The sequence below is a fragment of the Lepidochelys kempii genome, chromosome 7 (assembly GCF_965140265.1).
Source record: "Lepidochelys kempii isolate rLepKem1 chromosome 7, rLepKem1.hap2, whole genome shotgun sequence".
NCBI classification, from domain to species: Eukaryota; Metazoa; Chordata; order Testudines; family Cheloniidae; genus Lepidochelys; species Lepidochelys kempii.
The window spans coordinates 16,899,779-16,925,577 of NC_133262.1; the positions used below are offsets into that span (position 1 = coordinate 16,899,779).

At 39.0% G+C, this 25,799-nt stretch overlaps 1 protein-coding gene across 12 annotated transcripts in view; it reads left to right on the forward strand.

The window, feature by feature from the left end:
• Positions 1-25,799, forward strand: part of GRM7 (glutamate metabotropic receptor 7) — a 538,586-nt gene that overhangs the window by 152,545 nt on the left and 360,242 nt on the right. For all 12 annotated transcript variants that reach the window (XM_073351193.1, XM_073351189.1, XM_073351192.1 and 9 more), the window contains one exon: positions 7,288-7,504. In XM_073351193.1, the coding sequence (XP_073207294.1) occupies positions 7,288-7,504 (217 nt within the window). The remainder of the gene's footprint in view (positions 1-7,287; positions 7,505-25,799) is intronic.

The following is a 25,799-nucleotide window of genomic DNA, read 5'->3' on the forward strand; positions in this document are numbered from 1 at the left end:
ACTATTTCCAGAGGTGAAAGTAAGCTGGTACGGGCCAGTACGGTGTACTGGTGAGAAAGTGGCCACCAGTACGGGCCAGTACACAGCCGACGGTACACGGGCCGGGCAGCACTGAAGGGCTGGCTGGAGGAGTCTGGCCCCAGCCCTGCCCCTTCCACCTGAGGGTCTGCCCCTTCTGGGCCCCCCCCGCACCTTGTCCAGGAACCTGGCTGCCCTTTGTACTGGTAAATCCTTTAAGTTACTTTCACCCCTGACTATTTCTTTTATTTTCACAGTGCAAATATTTGTAATAAAAATAAATATGAAGTGAGCACTGTACACTTTGTATTCTGTGTTGAAATTGAAATCAATATATTTGAAAATGTGGAAAACATCCAAAATATTTAAATAAATGGTATTCTATTATTGTTTAACAGCACGATTAATCATGATTAATTTTTTAATCGCTTGACAGCCCTAACAAAAAATACTTTCCTAATACTGGTTTATCATGTATGCAATGGCCATAGTTGCCACAAGGGTGCTACAGTATGGCAAATAGGACAAGACATTCATGTTATTAAGATGTGGATTGCATGATGGAAAATCTTAGGAACTCCACTGTGAATTCATTTTAGGAGATCATGCTGTGCCAAAAATTACTTGATGTTTAGAATAGATGTCTTTCCTTGCTTACTCTGGGATGCACATGAGTACATTTCAGACCCCTGGATTTGAGAATCATAGAATATCAGGGTTGGAAGGGACCTCAGGAGGTCATCTAGTCCAACCCCCTGCTCAAAGCAGGACCAGTCCCCAATTTTTGCCCCAGATCCCTAAATGGCCCCCTCAAGGATTGAGCTCACAACCCTGGACTTAGCAGGCCAACGCTCAAACCACTGAGCTATCCCTCCCCCTAGTTAGGTGTATGTATAACAAACTGATTGTGTATGTTGGTCATCAAGGATCAAATTATGCCCCTTGATGGGAGAGCTGTGCTAGATAATAGAGTAGGAGGTGTACTGCTAACTGGGCCTGGTTGGAGCCACTTTAGGGAGGACAGTGAGCAACTACGCACCAGCGTAATATAGTCTAGCACTTCTGTCCCCGGCCCTTTATACTGTAGTGCAGTAGTTCCCAAACTTGTTCCGCCGCTTGTGCAGGGAAAGCCCAGTAGCACGGGCTGAGGGACGTACTGGCCGCCGCTTCCAGCAGCTCCCATTTTCCTGGAGCAGCGAACCTCGGCCACTGGGAGCCGTGATTGGCCGAACTGCGGACGCAGCAGGTAAACAAATCAGCCCAGCCCGGCAGGGACTTTCCCTGCACAAGCAGCAGAACAAGTTTGGGAACCACTGCTCTACTGCACTTTCAGGCAAAATGGCTGTCTCATTCATAGAAGTGAGGGGGTGGAGAGAGGAGGTGCATTCTACAGAAATTTCCCCTCATGGCCTAGCCACGCAGAGTCAACTTTGTATCAAGTTTGTATTCCATTTGTCTTTTAGTTGCAGTTCTGCTTTTAGAAGAGGTTTTGATGTTTGAAATTGTAGCTTAGTAGATCATGGAAAACATCTAATTTCTACAGTGTGGTTTTATTCTTAGTATGTTTTCTGTACAGACTCATTGTGCCTGTTATAGAATATCCTATGGTGTTCAGTGTGTTCAGTAAACTCCGCTTCTCAGAACAGCTAAATGTTGTAAAGGGATCGAGTAGAGAGAACTGTTCATTAAAGGAAAAAATGAAACAGACTCATGCTAATGTCCAATATAAAAAATAAATTACAACTCTTACTTAATCATTGACTTATGCAATGTAATCAGTTTCAATTTTCCTTTGTTATTTTAAGCAGAATGCCATCTATGAGGAACATCTTAACCAGTTCTATGTAACATCCAATGAAATACCGCAAATACAGAGTGACTTTATAAAAATCTGACACTTCATTGTGGGTTTGATCAGCATTTCTCAAACTTTTGAATTCTTGGTCCCCTTCAGAAAAATGAAGTCAATTGTACTTCCTTGCCACTTTTCCATATGATGCTGATAAAGGCCTGTGTGTCTTATTGTATACATCACAGTGGACCCTTGTGCCCCCTATCTTTGGGACACACTGGGTTGGATTGTGCCTGTCTGTTGCATGCGTGCACACTGAGGGATATGGAGGAAGGTATAATAATTTTTCCCCTGTGCTTTTCCAGGCTGTGAAAAGACCAGCAGGAACTGAAGTCCTTGTGCTTGCAGAGCACAAGTCTGCCACCAAGATACAAGGGCTGTTCAGAGAACAGACTTTTCATGCTGTGGGAAATACTGACATTTCAAAATTAGTTTCTGTTCTGAATGAGAATGGAAAGTCAAAATACCAAAAAAAAGGGTAATGGAAGAAAACATTCTGAAAAGTTTCAAGTCCAAAATGATGCAATGAAAATTTTTGATCAAAATTAACCACATTGTCATTTTGAATTGACATTTTGGCATAAAATGTATATTTGTTTTTTAAAGCAGTAAAACCAAAAAAAGTCATGTTACCATCATAATGAAGTGAATACTATCACTTTGATTCCAAATACTGTTTAAAACTGTAATTTTTGGTTCAGTTTCTTGCCAGAGAATTGAAATTTTTCATTAGAATTGACATTTCTTTCATTAAATAGCAGAGCTGGAATGAAAAGACACTCTAGTTGTTCTTGTTAAATTGTTAGGAAGAGGAAAGAAATGAGGAGTAGTTCTTTATTTACTTGATAAATATGCATCATTTGATCCCTGCTTAGAAGAGTTCTGGATGAGAATCCTTGAAGTTAGCTAAATTGACACATACCATAGATTTAAGATTGGGCTCTAATGCTGGGATGGTGTTCCATATACATTATACATGGCTTATAAAATAGATTTATGAGCCTTTTTTGTGAATTATCCAATACATTTTTGCTTAAACAAATTCTGTCTTCCCTTCAGCCTTTCTTCTCTTGCTTCTTAAATCCTTCAGAGAAGTCACTGTAATGCTGGCATCCCAACGATTCCCAGTGCAGCAGGGTGTGATGTTTCAAACCTAGGATCAAACAGGTCCGTCAATGTCTATTAGCCAGGATGGGCAGGGATGGTGTCTCTAACTTCTGTTTGCCAGAATCTGGGAATGGGCAACAGGGGATGGATCACTTGATGATTACCTGTTCTGTTCCCTATGGGGCACCTGACATTGGCTACTGTCAGAAGACAGGATACTGTGCTAGATGGACCTTTGGTCTGGCCTAGTATGGCCGTTCTTATTCTAAAAGATGCTTTTAAAAGTGAAGTATGGGCGGAGAGGATAGTACTAACTTTTTAGGTAAATTGATTGGTCAAGATAGACAAAAGCTTCCCTTTGATTTTCAGGTAGACTCCAGAGCACATTAGTTGTTACCATCTAATGGCTCTTAGTGGCATAGGTGAATGGTATTGGCAGTCTCCAAATGTCTACATCACAAAATGTGATCAGAACTGACACTTAGTGATACGATTGTAGGTGGTTTCAGCAAATAGCCTAAGGACTGATTGTATCATGCAGAATAAACTTTCTCATTCCTTAAATGTTGTCCCTAATGATCAAGATTCATTAACAGTGGTGCTGCAGGGTAGCTTACACTGCCACTGTCTGAGTTATCCTGCATTGGATATTTGGGTGGTGGGAGTGGCAAGTCAGCATCTTTTCTGAACACTAAATTCACATTTACCAAACTTTGAACGCTGTGAATCTCCTTGTATAGGAAGTAAAATGGCCATTATTGGAATGTTAGATCTGAACCCCATTGATTTTTCCATGGGCATGTGGATCTGAATTTCAGGATTCATCGGTAAAATTAAGGCCCTATTGATGTCAATGAGAACATTCCCATTGACTTCTGTGGGGCCAGAATTCTACCCCATATATATATATATATAGTATACTGTTCCAAACCCAGAACCTGCACCTTTTCTAGTTCTGGTTTAGGCATGGTTGAAATCTCACAATATTTTAGTTCAAGATGGTAGAGAATGGCTGATTTCATTAAAGCTTTGCCATTTTTATCTGCAATCTGATGTGGACAGGTTCATTGAATCCAGATGTGAAACCTACATCTGAAGTGGTCTCAGACTAGAAGCATAGACTCATCCTAATTTGAATCCAAACACAACCTTCTGGGGCCATCTCCAGTGAGGAAAAAATATATTATGAATTGTCATTAAAACTTCAAAACAAAATGAAATGGTGCTTAATCTTGTGAGCCCAAAAAGTTTGTTTAAACTCACTAGAGACTCTTAAAGAGGAAAATAGAAACTTAAATGTTCTATTTTCATTACTTCTTACATAAGACTCGATTTTTCCATCTTAATACCACCCTCACTCAAAACAGCACAATACCACTGTGACAGAGGGTTCCTGTTTCAGTTAAAGGGGGATGTGTCCACTTAGCTGAAGCCAGAATATTGTCCATAAACATATCAACAGTTATTCCAACAGTTAAGCATCTCATGTATCTTATTCCAGGGATAATTTGTAGTTCAAGAGTCCAGTTCTCTCTGGCCTACAGCTGTCACCTTTTTAATTATTTGATCTCTTAATAAGATAGGCCTGATTTTTTAAAAATTCAACAGCAAAAGAAATAATATATTCTATAGGTTTCAGCTGACTTGAACAGCTGTTCACTTTGTACATCTGGGATGCTGACTGTGTGCAGGAAAAGGAGCTTGGGAATAGTAGATATCCTTCCGTGGTACAGGTAATGGAATGGAAGCGCTGACCTATTGTACAAAGTTGAATTGCAATGTTCGCAGTGCATATTAGACCTGGCTTTTATTTTTTTTTCTCCTGCTACATTAAGAAAATCTTTCTAAAGTTCATGTCTTTGTTCAACATTCTTAGACATTGTGAAGGAAACTGTATGAATAACAGGGTTGGTTTTAATGTTGTAACTGCTGCATGCAGATTGAAACAGACAGGTCTGATTAACATTTCATAAGTGAGAAAAAAAGATTTTGAAAGCAAAAGATTTTTTAAATAATGAAAACTTTGGGCAAAATTCAGTGAAGTTTTGCTCCATATAGGAGTGAAAAGTGTATCCTTTGGTTTTAGTTAATAAACATTTACTGTCAATTTGATACATACATTAGGATTCCTTTTGTTCACACATATCTGAATATGTAAGATACACTTTTTAACCTCTATGTATTTTACATTAACGGCACTCAGCCCATTGCACAGTTGTTCAGTACACAATATTGCATATTGGACCAGACTTTAATCTGATTAGTAGTGTGTATACAATGCCATACCATTGTCCACGGTTAACTATGCTTTCCTGATACCATCCTAATAGGATGACAACTGAGCTGAGACCCAATGAAATAAACTCTGTTTGCAGCACTTTACAGAGTGGGAAAAGAAAATCCCTCTTAATAAGACAAAGAGAGCACTCCGGTCACCTTCACAAAATTGCCAATAGCTGTAAGTGTAACAATACTATCAATGCAGGTACCTGGAGTAATCGTTAGGGTGCAGATCTTCCAGTGGTGTAAACTGTCATAAATGAAGTTATGGCAATTTATGTCAGCAGAGAATCTGCCTGTAGATATCTCCTATAGTCAGTGTAAGGAATACTACTGAAACTGATGCAATAGATCTATCGATCTAAGGAAACCCTGGCAAGTCTTTATGGGTGACCACTATCTGCAGCGTCCTAGCTCTTAACATACTAAGCCTCAGATTTTTGAAACTAGTCTTTTAAAGTGCATGACCAAACACTCAACATAACAGAAATGAAAGGCAGAATACTACAATGAAGAATTCATTTCTCTAACAGAGGTAGCAATTTCTATAAACCCAGTGGAAATTTTAAGCATTTTTTATGGTTAATAATTTATAGCAATGAAGAGTGAGATTCGGCAAGCTCTTTGCATACAGAGTTCCTACTAATTTCAGTAGGAGTTCTGCGCAAGGAGCATAGGTAGGACTAGGCCCAGACTTCTGTGGAATGGAACTAAATGGCTGCTCATTAAGTGATGTACCTCATAATGGGCTACATCAGAGAGGTATTTGAAGCATTATATGGTTCAGCAACTGTTGGGATTGTTAACACTTTATGTAGTTTCAGTAAATGTATATATCTGCTGGCTACTTTATTGTTGTGCTGCTGTCTTTCCATAATTATCTAAAGGCATATTTGGGCCCTTATCCTGTAAGATTGATTCTTGGAGAAGTTGAGTAATTCTCAACTTCCACTGATCTCAGTGGGAGTTGAAGGAACGGAGGCTTTTCCAGGATTGAACCCTGGGGTGTATAGTATTGTTCCCTCCTTTGAGATGGAGAGAAGAGCAATATATATTGGTAGGAATGCTTTTGTAAAGATAGAAGATGACTCTCAGAGCATACAGAATATACCTGTATTGTAGCATGAAATATTGATGTTTCTGCAGGCTGAAACCATCTTAAATTTATTATCATGCTTGGGCATGTGGTGAGTCCTCCTCTCTCAGCTGAACTTCAGGATCCCAAATGGCTAGATTCTAATGCAATCTGATTACTAGTAAAATGGACATGTACACAGATGGATTCTGTTCACTGCTATGTTTGGCTATGGTATCCTCAAGGGACGATATAAATAGTTTGATTTGAAATAGCTTAATCCCAAAAAGATACAAGAACTCAGAGGGGAGTTTGGAAGAATAATTATTTTTAAATGGTTCTACAATGGTTTTCTTATGAATGAGCCACTTGTTTTAACTTGGAAGCTGGAGATCATGGCTTATTAAAAAAGTGTCACCCTTTCAACCTCTGCCATAGGAGAGAACAGAACTGTCAATACGAGACTGTAATATCTAGGGTCTGATTTTGAAAATGTCAGGTGCAAAACTGCAATTGCATGGACAATATGTGCATACTAATATGGCTCCATTTACAAAATTGGATATCTGTCAATGTAAATGAACAGTTAGATGAACAACTGGCCATTTGTATATGCCACACTTGCTATGCGTAGGCAACAACAAGTAATTCTGTGTGCAAATTAGTCATTCCGTAGCACAACTGACATTTTTGAGTATCAGTCCCTTAAAAGTGCAAGAGAATTTTCAGAAAGAACAGAAAATATTTTAATTCACTGATTACTTTTCCTGTAATTTGTTCACTCCCTATGTAATTTAAGAGATGGATTATTTGACTTGTACTGAAATACTGATGGAGAAAGGAAATAACAGATGGATGTGGGGTGGACTAACAGAGATTCAGCTAAAGCTAATGCTAGAAATTTGGTGAATTTATGAACATATTATTTACCAATAACTGTTTTTTTCCCCTACAGATTCCCCAGATCAGTTATGCCTCAACTGCACCAGAGTTAAGTGATGACAGGCGCTACGATTTCTTCTCACGAGTGGTCCCTCCAGATTCCTTCCAAGCACAGGCAATGGTTGACATTGTAAAAGCTTTGGGGTGGAATTATGTGTCAACGTTGGCATCTGAAGGAAATTATGGAGAAAAAGGCGTGGAGTCCTTCATGCAGATTTCCAGAGAGGCAGGTAGGCAAAGACAGGATTGTATGGATCGGATAGATATTTATGTGTTACATGTTGTACTGTTCTTCTCTGAACAGAAATTTGACTCGAAAATTGTTCGACTTCTTCATAATTCCTCAGTAATGGCTCCCTTACACTCTCATTCTTAAACTGCTCATGGGGTTCCAGAAACAAAGCACTCAAGGGTTTGAAACTTGAATGGTTTTCGTGCACGGTTGGAGAAAATATAAAATACTGAATTGCTTCTGGTATTCTAGTGGAAAATATTATATTATGATGACATGGTACAAGACAGATTTTTAAATACTGAGCTTTTATCTCTACACAGCTAGAAGTTCTTTGAAGGCAGAAAATTATTAGACACTGACTCAGGTCATATTTTACCTGTCCACCTTTCAAGCAGTTATGAGATATTGTATCAATTTTCTTCTTTGTCATTTCGTTTGGCAAATTCACTGAGGAAATCCATTCTCTTCTATTTGAAGGGAGGAAGCTTACTGGCCTGGAGAGAGAGGTCAAATGCATTTATTCAAGAAAAAATACTTCAGGGCATAGGAGTATTTGGGGCCCAGGGCATGTCATGAAGTTTTGGTGCTAGGATTGCCTATGACTTCAGTTGCTGATGAAATCACATTCCCCAAAGTCCAGCTAAGAAATACTTCAAGGAAGAAATACTTCAACATGTCTGTTGGATAATACTGATGTTCTAAGCAAACAGGGAAATAAATTGTCACACTGGCTTAGATTTCCCCAGATAGGCTGGGAATCTGGAAGGCATCTGTGGGCATTAATGATCTGGAGGATGGCGTGGATTGCACTCTCAGCAAGTTTGCAGATGACACTAAACTGGGAGGAGTGGTAGAAACGCTGGAGGGTAGTGATAAGATATGAAGGGACCTAGACAAATTAGAGGATTGGGCCAAAAGAAATCTGATGAGCTTCAACAAGGACAAGTGCATTAGGTTGGAAGAATCCCATGCACTGCTACAGACTAGGGACAGAGTGGCTAGACAGCAGTTCTGCAGAAAAGGACCTAGGGGTTACAGTGGACGAGAAGCTGGATAGGAGTCAACAGTGTGCCCTTGTTGCCAAGAAGGCTAATGGCATTTTGGGATGTATAAGTAGGGGCATTGCCAGCAGATTGAGGGACATGATCATTCCCCTCTATTCGGCATTGGTGAAGCCTCATTTGGAGTACTGTGTCCAGTTTTGGCCCCACACTACAAAAAGGATGTGGAAAAATTGGAGAGAGTCCAATGGAGGGCAAAAAAAAATGATTAGGGGGCTGGAGCACATGATTTATGAGGAGAGGCTGAGGGAACTGGGATTATTTAGTCTGCAGAAGAGAAGAATGAGGGGGGTTTGATAGCTGCTTTCAGCTACCTGAAAGGGAGTTCCAAAGAGGATGGATCTAGATTGTTCTCAGTGGTAGCAGATGACATAACAAGGAATAATGGTCTCAAGTTGCAGTGGGGGAGGTTTAGGTTGGATATTAGGGAAAAACATTTTCACTAAGAGGGTGGCGAAGCACTAGGGAGGTGGTGGAATCTCCTTCCTTAGAGGTTTTTAAGGTCAAGCTTGACAAAGCCCTGGCTGGGATGATTTAGTTGGGGATTGGTTCTGCTTTGAGCAGGGAATTGGACTAGATGACCTCTTGAGGTCCCTTCCAATCCTGATATTCTGTGATTCTATAGGAAAATGAATCCACCACAACTTAACTTCTTGGAAGTCATTGTTTTTGGTTTTTCTGGGCTGAAGTATTTGAGGATCCCTCATGTGCCAGTTAGCGGTAGGGTACTCAGAAGATGCTATTCACTTTCAGTGCCTTTTATAAAATTCAATTCTATAGACATATGGTGATATGTCCTGGCAAGGGTTAACATGGTAAATAGAAATGAATGTTTCATTATGAACGTTTCATTATTTTGATGAGAGCAGTGTCTGAACCTACCATCTGTAAACAAGTAAAACTTTCATTGACTTGAATTGGAGTAAACACTGCAGGACTTGGAACCATAATTCTCTCTCCATACCATTAAGGAGAAAGCATTCTGAAATGCAGAGATTATAGTGGGGTTTACAGTGCTTTCAAACAACCATCTGAGGTTTGTATTTTCCATTATTATAAAGCTGGTTCAGAAGCATACGTCATGCGTTTACAGATTGCCTGTATTATCCACGAGTCAGAGGGTGTTAGCTTGTTTGCTCACTCCCCAAACTGTCATTGAGTAAGTCACTGCATCTCGTTTGTCAGCATAATCCATGTAAGAATTGCGGAGGTGATGCTGCTGCACTTCAGGGCCTTAGAAAGAGGGAGTGTGGAATTGTTTCCCTAGGTTGATATTACAGAAGAAGTTGGAATTTGCATAAATTCATCTGTTCATTTGAATGCATATTTATGTGGTATTAAAACTATTTTGGATTTAATACCACAGGAAGTGACAATATGCAGTATTCATTATCATTTAAAATTCAAATGAATCACAAACACTCTTGCAATATAATACTGAGCATGTGTTTTCCACATGAAGGACAAGCTATAGTTCTGGAATAATTTTGTGCTTTAGATGCCCTACAGAAATAACTAAGTGGAAAGTTGTTCATGTAGTCAACATGAAATGAAACATATGTTAAAAATAAAGCATGATAATTGCGTGGGTACCCTATTAAAACCAATGGGAAATGCATGGTAATGTAGGTTACGCCTACAACACTGAGAATCTGGCAGGTATAGTGCATAAACTTTCTTTAATGTAGGCAGCTTGTCTAGTCTTGGAACGCATACTATCTACTCTTCAAATGCTGTGCAGCATCATTTTCTTCTTAAGATTGCATTGAATTGATACGTGTTGCACTGATACAGCTTAGGTGGCATTCTGTGTATTTAACACCTGTCAACCATTTCCCCTGCTTCTTTAAAAAGTTTAGAATGAACAGAAAATCCTAGGTGGTCCCATTTCCTAAATATTTCACAGTGATGAGAACCAAATTTTCAAGTATTGTTTACTGGCGGCAGATATTGATCACAGTAATAACATGCAATGAAATGGATGCCACCCACCCATCTCAACGAGTAGAAAACTTGATGGTACCAGCAATGACCGGGGAAGTCCCAGTAGAAAGGAGAAGGAAAGCACATGTGGAGCGATGCAGGGGTGGCACCTCCTCTTCTAGAATCTGTCTCTACTCATTGACCAGTTGAGGGAGGGGTAAGCTTAGGAGAGTCTATCCTAAGTTAAATGGTGTGAGCACTATGACCCCTGTACTGGAACCAATTAAAAAGCCTGGTATGTGGGAGTATGTGTGATGGGGCTGGCAGTGGTCCTCCCCTGCATTAAGGGTAAGAGCGGCAGCCTGTTGCTTAAAATCCATCCCTGTGTCTGTTTTCATTCACCACTATGTCCAGATCAAGGATTTTTCTGTTACTTCAGGGATGTATTGTAGGTATATCACAAACACTTTTATGGGGCACTGGGTAGCTGTGTTGCCAGAGGAGCAGACATTGTGATCTGCTTCCTGAGTCCCCTGTGATCTGAGGGGCACAAACCATATACTTGTTCCCCAGCTCACTGGTGCAGCTGAACTGGCCGGGTCACCAGGGGGCCAAGCCAAAGCTCCCAACTACTCCCACCCACCAGCACAGGATGGACATAGCAGTTCTGTGGAGGTCAGTCTCCTGTCTGTGTTGCTACCCATGGTATGGATGCAAAACAGTCCCTTACTCCTCAGTAGGTATGCAGAATGGGCCAAACTTCATAACTTACCTGTGGGCCTGTGTGTACGGAATTCACTCCCTCCGGTGGTTTGCCTTCAGCATACAGTGTAAAACATACATGTTTAACCAGCCATGTTTGGCTAACCACTGTGATATCAGCATATGAGCCATCTGAAGAGGTGATAAAGGGAAGTATTTTTATTGAGTTGGTGAGGGTTTTTTTTTCTTGTATCTGTTGGTTTGAACTACTTAGAAGGGACTCAGGTGAACATCAGTGAAGACATACTTGATGAATAAAGAGGTACTGAAAGAGCAGTAGATAGTGAGAAATGCATCTCGGTATCAAGCAGTCATCACAAGGCATGTGCACTTAGAACAGTAAGTGTATTTGAATGTGATCAAACATCCATGGCCTAAAAAGAGTAGATCATGTGTAATATTTTCAAAAATGTACTCAAGCACAGATAGAATATGTGATGCCATGATAAGAGTGAGATGGGAAATCCTATTCTGGCAAGAAGGAAACAAAGGAAGGGACACTACTGGGTTGCGCCCAGTGCTGTTGTATGAGTGGGTTGACATTGTGAAGAGAAGTACTGATCTGAAAAGGCTAGCAGGCTGAAGCTACAGGTGGGAAACACTTAGAAAAGCTAATGCTACCAGGAATAAAACCACCACCAAAATGGGGATGAGGATTTAGGCCAAGATTTTTTCCTTGGCCCTTTGTAAAAAAAATCTCTGGTTCCTGGGAAAACTGGAACATTTCAGGGTTACCTATCCTTTTTCCAACCCAAGTGTTATATATGACAGATGTCTCATCAGAATAGAGGTTGTTGCCTAAATGGAATGCTAGCTTTAGTTTTCCCCACTTCTAGTGTGCTATCATCTAAGACAGTGGTTCTCAACCAAGGGTACGTGTACCTGTAGGGGTACAAAGAGGTCTTCCGGGGTACATCGACTCATCTAGATATTTGCCTAGTTTTACAACAGTCTACACAAAAGTATAAGCAAAGTACGTACAAATACAGACAATTACTTATTTATACTGCTCTGTATACTATACACTGATATTTATATTCTCATTAATTTATTTTATAATCGTATGGTAAAAATGAGAAAGTAAGCAGTTTTCAGTAACAGTGTGCTGCGACACTTTTTTGAATTTTTGTCTGATTTTTTAAGCAAGTAGTTTAAGTGAGGTGTAACTTGGGGGTTCTGAAGACAAATCAGACTACTGAAAGGGGTACAGTAGTCTGGAAAGATTGAGAGCCACTGAACTAAGACATAGAATATTAATTGGGATGACTTACATTATGTGTATATATACTGAACTCTTGATTCACTTCTTGAGATTTGGCCTTATTCCCCAGCTGCATACTTAGCTCATGTGAAATAGTGCAACTACATGCTCAGATCAGGTATTTGCAACCGCCCTCCCCCCAAAAAAATAGCAGCAAGAGATACAACAGATTCATTACAGAAACAATAGGTCTGCACACACTTATAGATATTTAGATTGTAAACTCTCTGGGGCAGCACCTAGCGTAATAGGGTCATTGTCTATGACTAAGACTCCTATACTACATTCATTAAAATAACATAACAATGGTACTGTTCATTCAGATTACTCATTTATACATGTTTATGAATCAGGTACCCAATATATAAATAAATGCATCAGTAAATAAAGATGTGTGAATATATATCTTTGCCTAAATGTGTTTTCAGAAGCACACCAAACTGTGTACCTTGCAAATACGTCCATACAGAGACCCAGATTCGCAATCCCAGCTCCTTTCACTTTGTGCTGCCTGAGATGTGATAAAAGGATTTGATTTGGATGCAGTTGGCCAGTTGAGAATTTTCCTGGCAGTTGGGATTTCTCAGCTGGTGTAAATCTGCAGAACCAGGGCCTGTGCCAAGTGCCCTCTACTTATCTGGCATAGGGATGAAGTGGGTGGGGAGCATGCAGAGGAGAGCTCCGGTCCACTGTATCAATTCTCCAGATGGTTTGTAGTCCCTTAGGGCTGCTATACGTAAAGTCAGGGTTGGGAGAGTTTGAAAATTGGGAGCCATAATTGGCTCATGGACAGCCCCTCTAACCACCTCACAATGAGTTAATTTTAATGCAAAAGGAAATCTGATTGATAGATGCTAACACATTTATCTTCAACCACCAATCTGTAGCAAATTAATTACCTTAAATTCTGTGTTGTACCAAGACTGGTTGCCGATTCAGCCGTCATCCTAGGAATTGCAATAGTGACTAGAGAGTGTTATCTGCTCTGGATTTTAAAATTTACTTCCAAAATATAAAGACTTTTGCCTGATCCTTTGAGTTAATAATTTGTCACAAAGTGACTTTTATTATGAGTGCTTCAAGCCAGTTTGGTTATGTCATTGTGACAGAAGATGAAGATTTGAATCACTCCAAAATCTGTGGGATTACTAAATTAAGAGAACACTCTAATCATAGAATATCTAAAGGACAATTTCAGGTTATTAAGGAATATATAAATTTCAAAGATTATTTCAACTTAGGTTTTCATCTTTTAAAAATCAATACCACAAGGTTAATTGCTGGGTAAAAGAATATGTACATGGATGTCTTTAGTGACAGACATCACTGCTGTACTTTACATATGTCTCCTAAAAGAGAGGCCCTAATTTCTATATTTTTTCTAAATATTCAATTCCATTTTTCCAGTTTCCACATTCCTGAATTCACCCTCCTCCAAAAGGCATCCTGACTGCCTCCCACACTGCACAGATCCTCCGGTGCTCACTGCACAGGCTGGGGTTATATGGGAAAGGTGGTGAATTGCGACAGTACAGTTGTACTTCTATTACTGCCTCTCTTTCCTTACCCTTTTGGGTCTTTACTGAGAGCCTACTCAGATTACGTGCTGGGTTGGGCATTCATCCCAAAATGATCTAATTTCAGCTGTGTGTCTATTTAGCTGTTTCCAAATATTCTGAAGGGAAGGAGAACAGAAATTATGGATATAGTATTTCTTTTCTTTTGATGTTGGTAAAAGACATGAAGAAAAAAAAAACAAAAACACAAAAAACAATTACATCTCCTGAACCTTTCACACAAGGCTTTTGTAGTGTCTTTGTTAAAAGGTTATCACCACCTGGAAACACCATCAGAAACTTCTCCCTTCATCCACTTTAAGATTCTTGCCTATAACTAGGATGCACAACGTAGCAGTCTGTCCGTCCGTCTGTCAGGATGGAATAATGGATTAGCCAAGGATAACTATTTTCAAGTATTCATTATTTTAGTGCCTTTTATTTTTAGAATCTTTTAAGCACTGTATAAATGTTTGTTTAATTTAGCTTCACTTAACCTCTGTGCAGTAGGTAAGATTTATATACACTTGTGGGTGGGCAGGCAAAGACATTTCAGAACATAAGTGACTTCTCAAATGACAGTCATTGACAGTGCGGAAAAGAACCTGGAAATCCTGAATCCCAGTTCTTTCCTTTTAATAAACAGACACTCTTTCCAACTAAAATATCGAACAACTTCTACTAAATCAGAGTCCTTTTCTTTCCCCATGTTATACTTGAGTAACACTTTTCAAACTTCCCCTCCTTATAATTATGACAGAAGGAGATTTCTATATAAATGGGGCATTTCAGTCTCATAGTCATGCTTAATAGATTTTAAATAGTAGGTCACTCATTCAAATAAAGCAAATAATCTAAGGTTTGCATGTATGTACCACATATATAGTCACTACAATAGCAAAACTGTATTTTTAAAATGACTTTAATTATATATCATTTTGAACCCTGATAGAACATTTCCAGGCAGCAGCTGCAGAATTGTGAGAATGCAGCTTAATCCTCTGAAAAGCTCTCTCCTCTGGATGGGCTGTAGTTGGAAGGTGAGTGCTGGCTCCTTAAAGATTGAAGCACTTTCTTTTACAGCACAGTGTTTGTTTTCTTGAAGGCAGTCACTGGACTTATGTTCCTGAAAATGCTTGTGATCTAATGATTACAAGAAATGATTGGAACCATTTGATCAAACTTTCTGTAAAACCCTAATGAGAAGCATATTGTAATACAGAATTTTAAATCAGTACTTTAGGTTTTTTTTATCAGCTATGGAAAATGCCATGGAAAAAAAACAAACACCAAACCATCCATCAAGAAGTCACACAACTTCATGCCAAGTTACTCTAAGTCTTTCTATCTGTCTGCAACTCATCCTACTGCCTGGCAACCCTTAATTGTCCATTTTAAAGACATAAGGTAGGTGAGATAATATCATTTTATTGGGCCACCTTCTGTTGGCAGAAAGATGCTTTTCAAACTTCACAGAGCTCTTCATCAAGTCTTCCAGTACAACTCCAGACTTAAGGAAGAGTTCTGTGAAGCTCAAAATCTTCCTTCTACTAACAAAAGTGGTTTCAATAAAAGATATTACCTCATGTATCTCGTCTCTCTCATACCCTGGGACCAACACAGCTATAACCACACTTCATTTTAAGTGGTCTCCTACCGCTTATGTTTAACAATTTGTCCCACTTTTTGATTATCTCAGATACTCTGCTTACTTTCTCCAGACCTGGGGAAGAACTCTCTGAAGTCTGAAGGCTTGTCTTTTCCTCCTGTCGAAGTTGGTCCAGTAAAAGATACTACCTCACCTACCTTCTCTCTCCCGTATTCCAACATCTGTGTTTATTAATGGAAGCTGATTTTTGTCCTGTGTCGGGTATTGCATTTAGCACAAGCTATTGCTAGATAACAGGAGAGGGTGACATCACTTGGTTATCTGGAGTTGTACTCACGCATCAATATTTGGTATCAAGTGCAGGGGAAAGGGGTAACGAAGGTGTTCCTCCTAGCTTTTCAATTTCAGCTGTAATATAAGTTTCAGAGTAGCAGCCGTGTTAGTCTGTATTCGCAAAAAGAAAAGGAGGACTTGTGGCACCTTAGAAACTAACCAATTTATTTGAGCATAAGCTTTCGTGAGCTACAGCTCACTTCACATGCATCTGATGAAGTGAGCTGTAGCTCATGAAAGCTTATGCTCAAATAAATTGGTTAGTCTCTAAGGTGTAATATAAGTGACATTCTTTTGTAGGTTCAACTAGAATTACCAGAATCTGAGTAAAGTTTAGATTGATATTGTTTTTGTCTTTTGTAGTGTAATAAGCGCCCTGTTAGTGGACTGCAGTCCACACACACACACAATTGTTGTTGGAGTATTTTACAATAAAGAGAAATTCTCTCTCTGATAAAGCTCCAGGTTAAGAAAACTTAGCAATGGTTTAAACTTGTAAAATAAAGAAACGGAAAGGTGATGAGGGCAGGAGACAGAAAATTTAAAGTTCCTTATGCAAAAAGCAGCTTTGTGAAAGGAATGAACTTCGAAATAATTTAGCATGTTATGAAAGAGGTCTCGGGAAGGCATGAAGTGCTGAACCCAAAATCACTGGTTTACTGAATAACACAGGATTTTGGAAGTAATGGTAATAAAATCTTACGTTCAGTGCACTGGATAATTGGAAAGCAGTGTGGATCACAGATAAATACAGTACAATAAATTACTGTTGAATGAAATGAAAGAGAAGACCAAAGTGTGTGGGTAGTATGTTTTTGTTTGTTTGTTTAAATACTAGCTAATCTAGGATAAAACCTTACTTAGCTTTATTTCTGTGAACTAGCCATCTTAAAATTTTGGGAAAGTATTGCTGTTTTTATTATGCTGTTCCTGTTGGACAAGTTTGTACTAAATAATATTGCATTAATGTATAATTGAAATCACATTAAATTGAGGTTGGAGGATACTGTTTTGGTCTTATGGTGCCATTGAAGTCCTGGAGTGGAATCCTAGCCCCAGTGACATAGATGGAACTAAGATTTGTCCCCCAGTAGTTAGCAGTTTGCAAGGAAGGAAATTTCTGCATGACCAGGCCAGTATTCTGTTAATCACTTAGTTAATGCATGTCAATGGAATTTCTGTACATTAAATCTATGGAAAGTATTTTGACCCATCCCAGTCTTTTCATGAGAAACAATAGTGCTTCATGCTCTGTTTTACCATTTACAAAGACCTAAATGGAAAAGAATCACTTTGCAAATGTTACTGATCAGATCTTGTCTTTCTGGGAGAAGCTGGGCTAACATGATCTATCTGACCTAGGGTGACCAGATAGCAACTGTGAAAAAAATGTGACAAGGGGTGGAGGGTAATAGGTGTCTATATAAGAAAAAGTCCCCCAAACGGGACTGTCCCTTTAAAAACGGGACGTCTGGTCAACCTAATCTGACCTCATAACATTTTATTTAATTGAAAAAAAATCTACCTTTACTGAAAATTGTCCTTCGTTCTCTTCCAGTAGTAACTGGGGGGAACTCAATAGCAGCAGCAACAAAAACCAAAATAAACCCCTCTAGTTATGTGAGAGAGCCCTTTGATCATAGACATTTAGTTGACAAATAGATCATACTATACAGTAGATATCTTTTTTAACATAGGCCATGGCCTATCCTCAAAGAACCTAAAAATTCCTCAGATACATGTTGATATTTTATTAAATGTTTATTAAATATTTTATTAAAAGCAGCCTTTGATTTTTATTTGTTAAATTCCAGATGTATGCAAGCGCACCAGCTTGTTTTCTCTTCTGCAATACTAGGCTTGCATCTCTGGTATAATCTACTTCTATTCACCTTGACTGTAAAGGAACTAGTCCTAAAAGTTTGGTTTCAGAGTAACAGCCGTGTTAGTCTGTATTCACAAAAAGAAAAGGAGTACTTGTGGCACCTTAGAGACTAACCAATTTATTTGAGCATAAGCTTTCGTGAGCTACAGCTCACTTCATCGGGTGCATACTGTGGAAAGCACAGAAGATCTTTTTATACACACAAACCATGAAAAAATGGGTGTTTACCACTACAAAAGGTGGGGGAAGAGAAAACCTTTTGTAGTGGTAAACCTTTTGTAGAGTTTCAATAGCATCCCCTTTGGTGCAAAGGATGGGAAGAAGAAATTTATTGCCTCAGAGAGGATTAGCCTCGAAGAGAGTCAGGGGTCCTGATCTCCTACACAAGCAGACCTTGTGAAGTCCCAGTCCTAATCCCACACATCTCAGTGCATCCTGATGGAGTTCTGGCCCCAACACACTGTTCCCCAGCCCTGTCTCCTCCCTGGCAGACAGTTTGATTTGTCAGCGGGTCTGGTCCTGACAGCCTAGCTGTGTTGGCTGATGCAGGTAAGAAGTATGGGAATCACATTAATGCTGCTCTCGTTGGCATAAACATTCAATGGATTTTGCAGTGGTACTTCTAATCTCTTGCCCTCCAGTAATGCCCAGAGAGGCTGTATCAGCTCAGGTCTCTTATCTGACTGGACAGATCACCTGAGCTCACTTGGAATCTGGATTGTGAAGTGTTCACATAAAGGGATGTCCCCCATCTTAGGAGGAAGAAGGGACAAAGTTGGGCTCAATTTGCCCCTTCGTCAGTTGTTACCTGCATTATACACACTTATTAGTGGTATAGGTAATATAGCCCTTGGGTTTGGCATCCATTTAGTCTTCATTCTGATAAATCACGACAAGATGAAAGAACAATATTTATGTAATGAAAAACAGCAGAGTGATGCAGGAGTTACTAGGCTGCTGCAAATGTTACACTTGTCTAGTAAGAAGCATAATTTATTCACCTGCTTTTTTGACCATGAAAAATGATTCTGCTTTCTGATCACATAGACCTATATTCATTTTTAGTGCATCTATTTTAATCTCATGGGACAAATGCAGTAAAAAGAAATATATAACATATTAATGAAATAGTATGTGTTTTTATCTTATAGTGCACCTTATTGTACATAAAATATTTTTCAATGCAGATTTTCCTTTTTGTGTTTACTTCAGTTATCATTTTCAGTAGTGTTCTTTTAGATGTTTTATGATAGTATGTTAAATATGGAGTCTTATTTCTGTAATTTAGATTTTTTGGTATTCTCATTTTAAACCAGTGTTACTGAAACTTATGCTTCCTAGTGTTGTACCAACATCAATGTCACTTGATGCAGTTCAACTTTCACATTTGACGTTTTTCCCTCCCAGCACAAGCAATATTCATATTCTGTGTTCGCTAACAGTGCTAAAGCCATGGAGAAATCTTTACCAAGATCTTTTTTGCTAGGATGTAAAAGAACAATGGCAGTAACATTTCTAGATTATTCAGCACTCCCAGCTGAAATCTTGTCACTTTCATGTGAAATGCTAATCAACCTATTTACTTTGGAAGCTAGTGGAAATGTATTTTATTTATCCTTGGCTGGTAACATAACTTATATTTATGTAGATTTATTTTACATTTTGTTGATACAACTATTAATGGTTTAAATGAAGTTTCCTTTAAGCTGCTACTGATCTAGTAGAAGATACATCAGACTTTATCCTCCAGGTTGTTTTGGATTCTATCAGCAATTTAGTAGTAATAGTTACCTCCGAAAGAGAAAAAGACAAAACGGTGTACAAAACTGAAGTACTGGCCTGCTACTAATAAAATTAACTATCTCCTTTCTGGGCTTGCTCAGGCTTTCGCCCACCATGCTGTGGCTTCCTGCATAATTTAAATGGAAACGTTATGTGGTTGTCCATTTAGATGAATGGATGATCTTGTGGTTAAGGTATTGGGCTAGAACTCGGGAAACATGGATTTAATTCCTGGCTCTGCCACAGACTTCTGTCTGACTTTGGGCAAGACTGGTTAGGTGTCTAACTCCCGTTGACTTCTAAGATTTCTTCAGGTGCTTTGTAAATTCCACTAGATATCCATCTGCATCTTTGAGTGAGTAAATACCTTTACAGATTTGTCCCTTAATCTCTCAGGAGCAGATTTTTATAAATATTTAAGTCATTTTCAAAAGGCATTTAGAGACTTGTAAGTAGGGCTGTCGATTAATTGCAGCTAACTCAAGTTTAACTCAAAATTAATTGCAATTAAAAAAAATTAATCGCGATTAATCACAGTTTTAATTGCACTGTTAAACAACAGAATACCAATTGAAATTAATTAAATATTTTGGATGTTTTGCTACATTTTCAATCATATTGATGTCAATTACAACACAGAACACAAAGTGTACATTGCTCACTATATATTATTTTTTTGTTACAAATAACTGCACTGTAAAAATGATAAACAAAAGAAATAGTATTTTTCAGTTCACCTCATACAAGTACTGTAGTGCAATCTTTTAATCGTGAAAATGCAACTTACATATGTCAATTTTTTGTTACATAACTGCACTCAAAAACAAACAGTGCAAAACTTTAGAGCCTACAAGGCCACTCAGTCCTAGTTCTTGTTCAGTCAGTCACTCAGACAAACAAGTTTGTTTACATTTAAGGGAGATACTGCTGCCTGCTTCTCATTTACAATGTCACCAGAAAGTGAGAACAGGCGTTCACATGGGAGTTTTGTAGCCAGCATTGCAAGGTATTTATGTGCCAGATATGCTAAACATTCGTATGCCCCTTCATGGTCCGGCCACCATTCCAGAGGACATGCTTCCATGCTCATTTAAAAAAAAATGTGTTAATTAAATTTGCGACTGAACTCCTTGGGGGAGAATTGTATGTCTTTGGCTTTGTTTTACCCACATTCTGCCATATATTTCATGTTATAGCAGTCTCGGCTGATGACCCAGCACATGTTGTTCATTTTAAGAACACTTTTGCTGCAGATGTGACAAAACGCAAAGAAGGTACCAATGTGAGATTTCTAAAGACAGCTAAAGCACTTGATCCATGGTTTAAGAATCTGAAGTGCCTTCCAAAATCTGAGAGGGACGAGGTGTGGAGCATGCTTTCAGAAGTCTTAAAAGAACAACGCTCCGATGCAGAAACGAAAGAACACGAACTACCAAAAAAAGAAAATCAACCTGCTGGTGGCAGCTAACTCAGACGATGAAAATGAAAATGTGTCAGTCCTCTCTGCTTTGGATCGTTATTGAGCAGAACCTGACATCAGCATCGGTGCATGTCCTCTGGAATGGTGGATGCAGGAACATATGAATCTTTAGCTCATCTGGCAAGTAAATATCTTGCGATGTCAGCTGCAACAGTGCCATGCAAATGCCTGTTCTCACTTTCAGGTGATATTGTGAACAAGAAGCAGGCAGCATTATCTCCTGCAAATGGAAACAAACTTGTCTGTCTGAGCAATTGGATGAACAAGAAATAGGAATGAGTGGACTTGTGATCTCTAAAGTTTTACATGGGTTTATTTCAGAATGCAGTTTATTTTTTGTACATAATTCTACATTTGTAAATTCAACTTTCATGATAACGTGATTGCACTACAGGCCTTGTATGAGGTGAATTGAAAAATACTATTTTGTTTTTTCAAGTGCAAATATTGTAATAAAAATAAATATGAAGTAAGCACTGTACACTTCGTATTCTGTGTTATAATGGGAATCAATATATTTGAAAATGTAAAAAGCATCCAAAAATATTTAAATAAATGATATTCTGTTATTGTTTAACAGTGTTATTAATTGCATGATTAAATTTTTTAACAGTGCAATTAAATATTTTAACTGCGCAGCAGCCCTCTTATAAGCCTAAATCTCATTGACAGTCCTCTTCAGATCAGGTTCCTAAAATCCTAAATCTGTTTTGAAAATTGGTGCTCCTAAATCAGTTAGGTATTGCAACACTGTGCACAACAGAACCTAAATATTTTTAAAAATCTGGACCCCAAGTGTCAAATTTCCCCATATGTAAAAAAAGGGAAGTGATGAAATTTCCCTTCTTTACATGACTATCATGAAGATAAATACATTATTAATAATTGTGGTGCACTGAAGCCCTATTTTTGAAAACACTGAAGTCAATGGGACTTTAGCACATGCTTCAGTGCTTTCCTGAATCAGAAACTCATATATTACCGTAATGGAAGCCATATAAGGACATAATTGAGTAGATTATATCATATAATTATGTGTTGACATTATCAGAGCTCAGAGCAATTTTTGATCATTAAACAGGTAGATGAAGAACTGATGAGAGAAAATCTAGTAACTATTCTCTGATTTGGTGAGTGCTTGGCTATAGATAACAGATTTCTTGGTGTGCCTGGGGTGGTTGTTAGATCTTTGGAGGCAAGTATGGTGATCCGTGGGTTTCCTGTATATAATTGTTGTAGGGTTCCATTATTTAAGCTTGTCGTGCTGTCCAGGGAGTTGATGCTGGGGTGGGAGTGTTCTAGAGAGAATTTGATGCATGGGTGGTGGTTGTTGAAATTGTGGTGGAAATCAATAGGGGAATTTAGATCATCTGTCCAAATGATGAAAATACCATTGATGTATGTCAGGTATATCATTGGTTTCACAGTGCATTTTTCCAGTAATTCTTCCTCGAGGCAGCCCAAAGAGAGGTTACCATATAGGGCAGCTATTCTAGCATCCATGGCTGTTGCCAAGGTTTGGATAATGTGTTGTTAAAGATGAAGTTGTTATGGGTGAGGATAAAATGGATGAGTTTAGTGATATGTTTAGGGTGGATTTCCAAGCATTCTACATTATATTGTAGGTGTTTGAGGTAGGCAACAATGCCATCATGGTGAGGGATGTTGGCGTATAGAGAGGTGACATCTATGGCAATAAGGATGTTGTCCTGGGTGAGGCTGCTGATGTTATGGAGTTTCTGGAGGAGGGCAGTACTGTTTTGGAGGAAGCTGGCCCTTTGTGTGATGTGAGGCGAGAATAAGCAAATATGGGGTGCTTTGGGGATAGCGGCTTGCACAAGTGATGGGATAGAAAAGTGGGTGCTGTTTGAGTGGAAAAAGGGGGCAGACTGGCAATAAGGCTGGAGGGATTTATGGAGCTAGCTGCTGACAGGAGGGGGAATAAGGGTTGCTGAAGTGGGGAAGGAGGAAGGGTAGTGTACTCCAGATTAGGTTGAGAAGTTGAGCCAGGGGAGGGAAAGTTTTGATGCAAGGGAAGAATTGTAGTACAGCTTGCTGGAAAAGGGAATTTTCACCCACGGAAAGTTGAGATTTTGGAAACTTTTCATCCTTAGGATGAAAAATAAAAACCTTGAACTTTCTGAGAGACAGAAATTTAAAAAAATCTGTTTTGGGGAAACAAAACCCCAATTTTTTGGCAGGCAGAAAGTGAAATAGACAAGAGTCTTTCAGGTGGGCAGCTGGGGTGCTATCATTTGTTTACTGAAGGAAAAAAAAATAGGTTTATTGGCAAAATGTTATTTTCCCATAGAAAACTTTGAGGAAAAGGCATTTTCTTTTGAGATTGACTGTTGTAGCCCAGCAGGAAACAGAAAGTGTCTTCCCCATCCCCTGTCCACTACACTTTCATTGTCTCTTTGCCCTTATAGTGGGGGTACTTGTCACTTGTCCTTATAGTGGGGGTACATGGAAAATTGTTCACAGACCCAGAAAAGCAGCAGCATATAGACAACACTGGTATTTCCATCCCTTCAAGCTCCTCTTTTTTGCTCCTTCTTTATGTCACCCTCTTGTATTACAGAGTGCCAATAATACTTTACCCTCTTCGCTCCTTTGAATGACGTCTTTCTATGGGGCTGATGAATTAATGAGCATGCCCAAAATATTCCATGACTGCTGCTGACCAATTCTACAAGCTGTTTAAGTCCTTGCCTCTCTAACTTCCTCCAAGGGAACAAAATACATCATTAGCAAAAGAGAAAGAGAAGACCTCTGGCCCCAGTGTTACAGAATTACAGTAGATGTGTCATAAATTCTGACCAGGGCAATTTATGTTCCTTCCATATATATTCATACAAAAGTGATTTTTTGTGGTGATATTTGAAATAACCAGGCTTTTCTGCTCCAGCATACAGTTGTATATTTAGCAAGGCTCTTGGCTGAAAACACAAACCACAACCATACAGCTCAAGTGGTTTGCACATACAGTATTGCAAAGAGAAGAAAATACAGAGTGTGGGTGTGGGGGGGTCTTCTCTCTTTTGCTCTTTTTTCCTGTTGATCGTTTTAGATTAATAGATTTTAAGGACCCAAGGGACATCTAGTCTCAGCTGTTTAACACGGAATGTAGAATTCTTTTAACTTCCCATCTAGATTAAAGGTCTAGAAAACATGACCTAGGAGGGAAGATTGAAAAGATTAGGTTTCTTTTTTCTGGAAAAGACAAGACTGAGAGGGGACATAACAGTTATCAAGTATGTAAAAGATTGTTACAAGGAGGAGGAAGAAAAATTGTTTTTCTTAACCTCTGAGGATAGGACAAAAAGCAATGGGCTTAAATTGCAGCAAGGGAGGTTTAGGTTGGACATTAGGAAAAATTTCCTAACTGTCAGAGTTGTTAAGCACTAGAATAAATTGCCTAAAGAGGTTGTGGAATCTCTGTAATTGGAAAAAGAAAAGGAGTACTTGTGGCACCTTAGAGACTAACAAATTTATTTGAGCATAATCTTTCGTGAGCTACAGCTCACTTCATCGGATTCATCGTAAGTGACCTGTAGCTCATGAAAGATTATGCTCAAAAAAATTTCTTAGACTCCAAGGTGCCACAAGTACTCCTTTTCTTTTTGCGGATACAGAGTAACATGGCTGCTACTCTGAAATCTATAACTGGAGATTTTTAAGAGCAGGTTAGACAAACACCTGTCAGGAAAAGGGTACGTCTGCTACCCCACACTGTAGGCAAGTAAGGTAAGACTAAGGCACAAAGAGCTGTCAGTAAAATGACTGATTTTAGGTCCAGATTTTTCCTATCTTCCTCAGGCTGAGGGATGCTTTACTATTTCAACTCCACTGGAATCCTGAGGAAATGTCCAGATTTCCCCCCCCCCCCCCCAAACAGTTTATCTAACTATACTTCGCTGATAATGGCACAGCTCTCCACACTGGGAGGGGCATATCTTTCTGGAAAATTTTAGGCACAGGTCATTGTATTAGGATAATAATGACAAAGCAAATGTTCACCCTGAAAAAGAAACAAACCACCTGTATATCTCTACAGTGCAGTTGCCCTTTCATGGGAAGCTACTCCTGGAGTAATGCCATCCACAGGCAAAGAGCTGGAACTTACTACCTGAATTTATTACCAATGAAATAGTATCTATAAACACCAAACCTTTTCCCAGCTATGTATTTTGTTCCTCCCCTTAATTTCACTAATCCCTATGTCTAATTCCTTTTTTAATTATTCTCATTTTATATTGTATCTATAATTTGTTTTTTTTTCTAGCCTGTTTTTGACTTGAAAATAACATATTCCTTTCTTTAGATACTCTGCTGGCTTGCTTTCTGAGTGAATATATATAAAATGCCTTGCTCAGGCAGAACCTCTCTTAAGGTCAGCGAGCATGGAAATCAGGACCTAGCTTCACCTGTCCCTCTCTGTCGCTAGTGCCAGTCTCTACAAATTGCTGGCTTCTACTTGGAACATTTGTTTGCCATCTCATTAACAGGTGGGACCCTCTCTGAACTTCTCTTCAAATCCTGAAAGAGCCAGAAGCAGCTTTTCCCAGCTTTTCTTTCTGGTGTAAACTGGAGGACTGCCCCCCCCACCCCGCCCCGATCTACACTCTTCATAGCGAC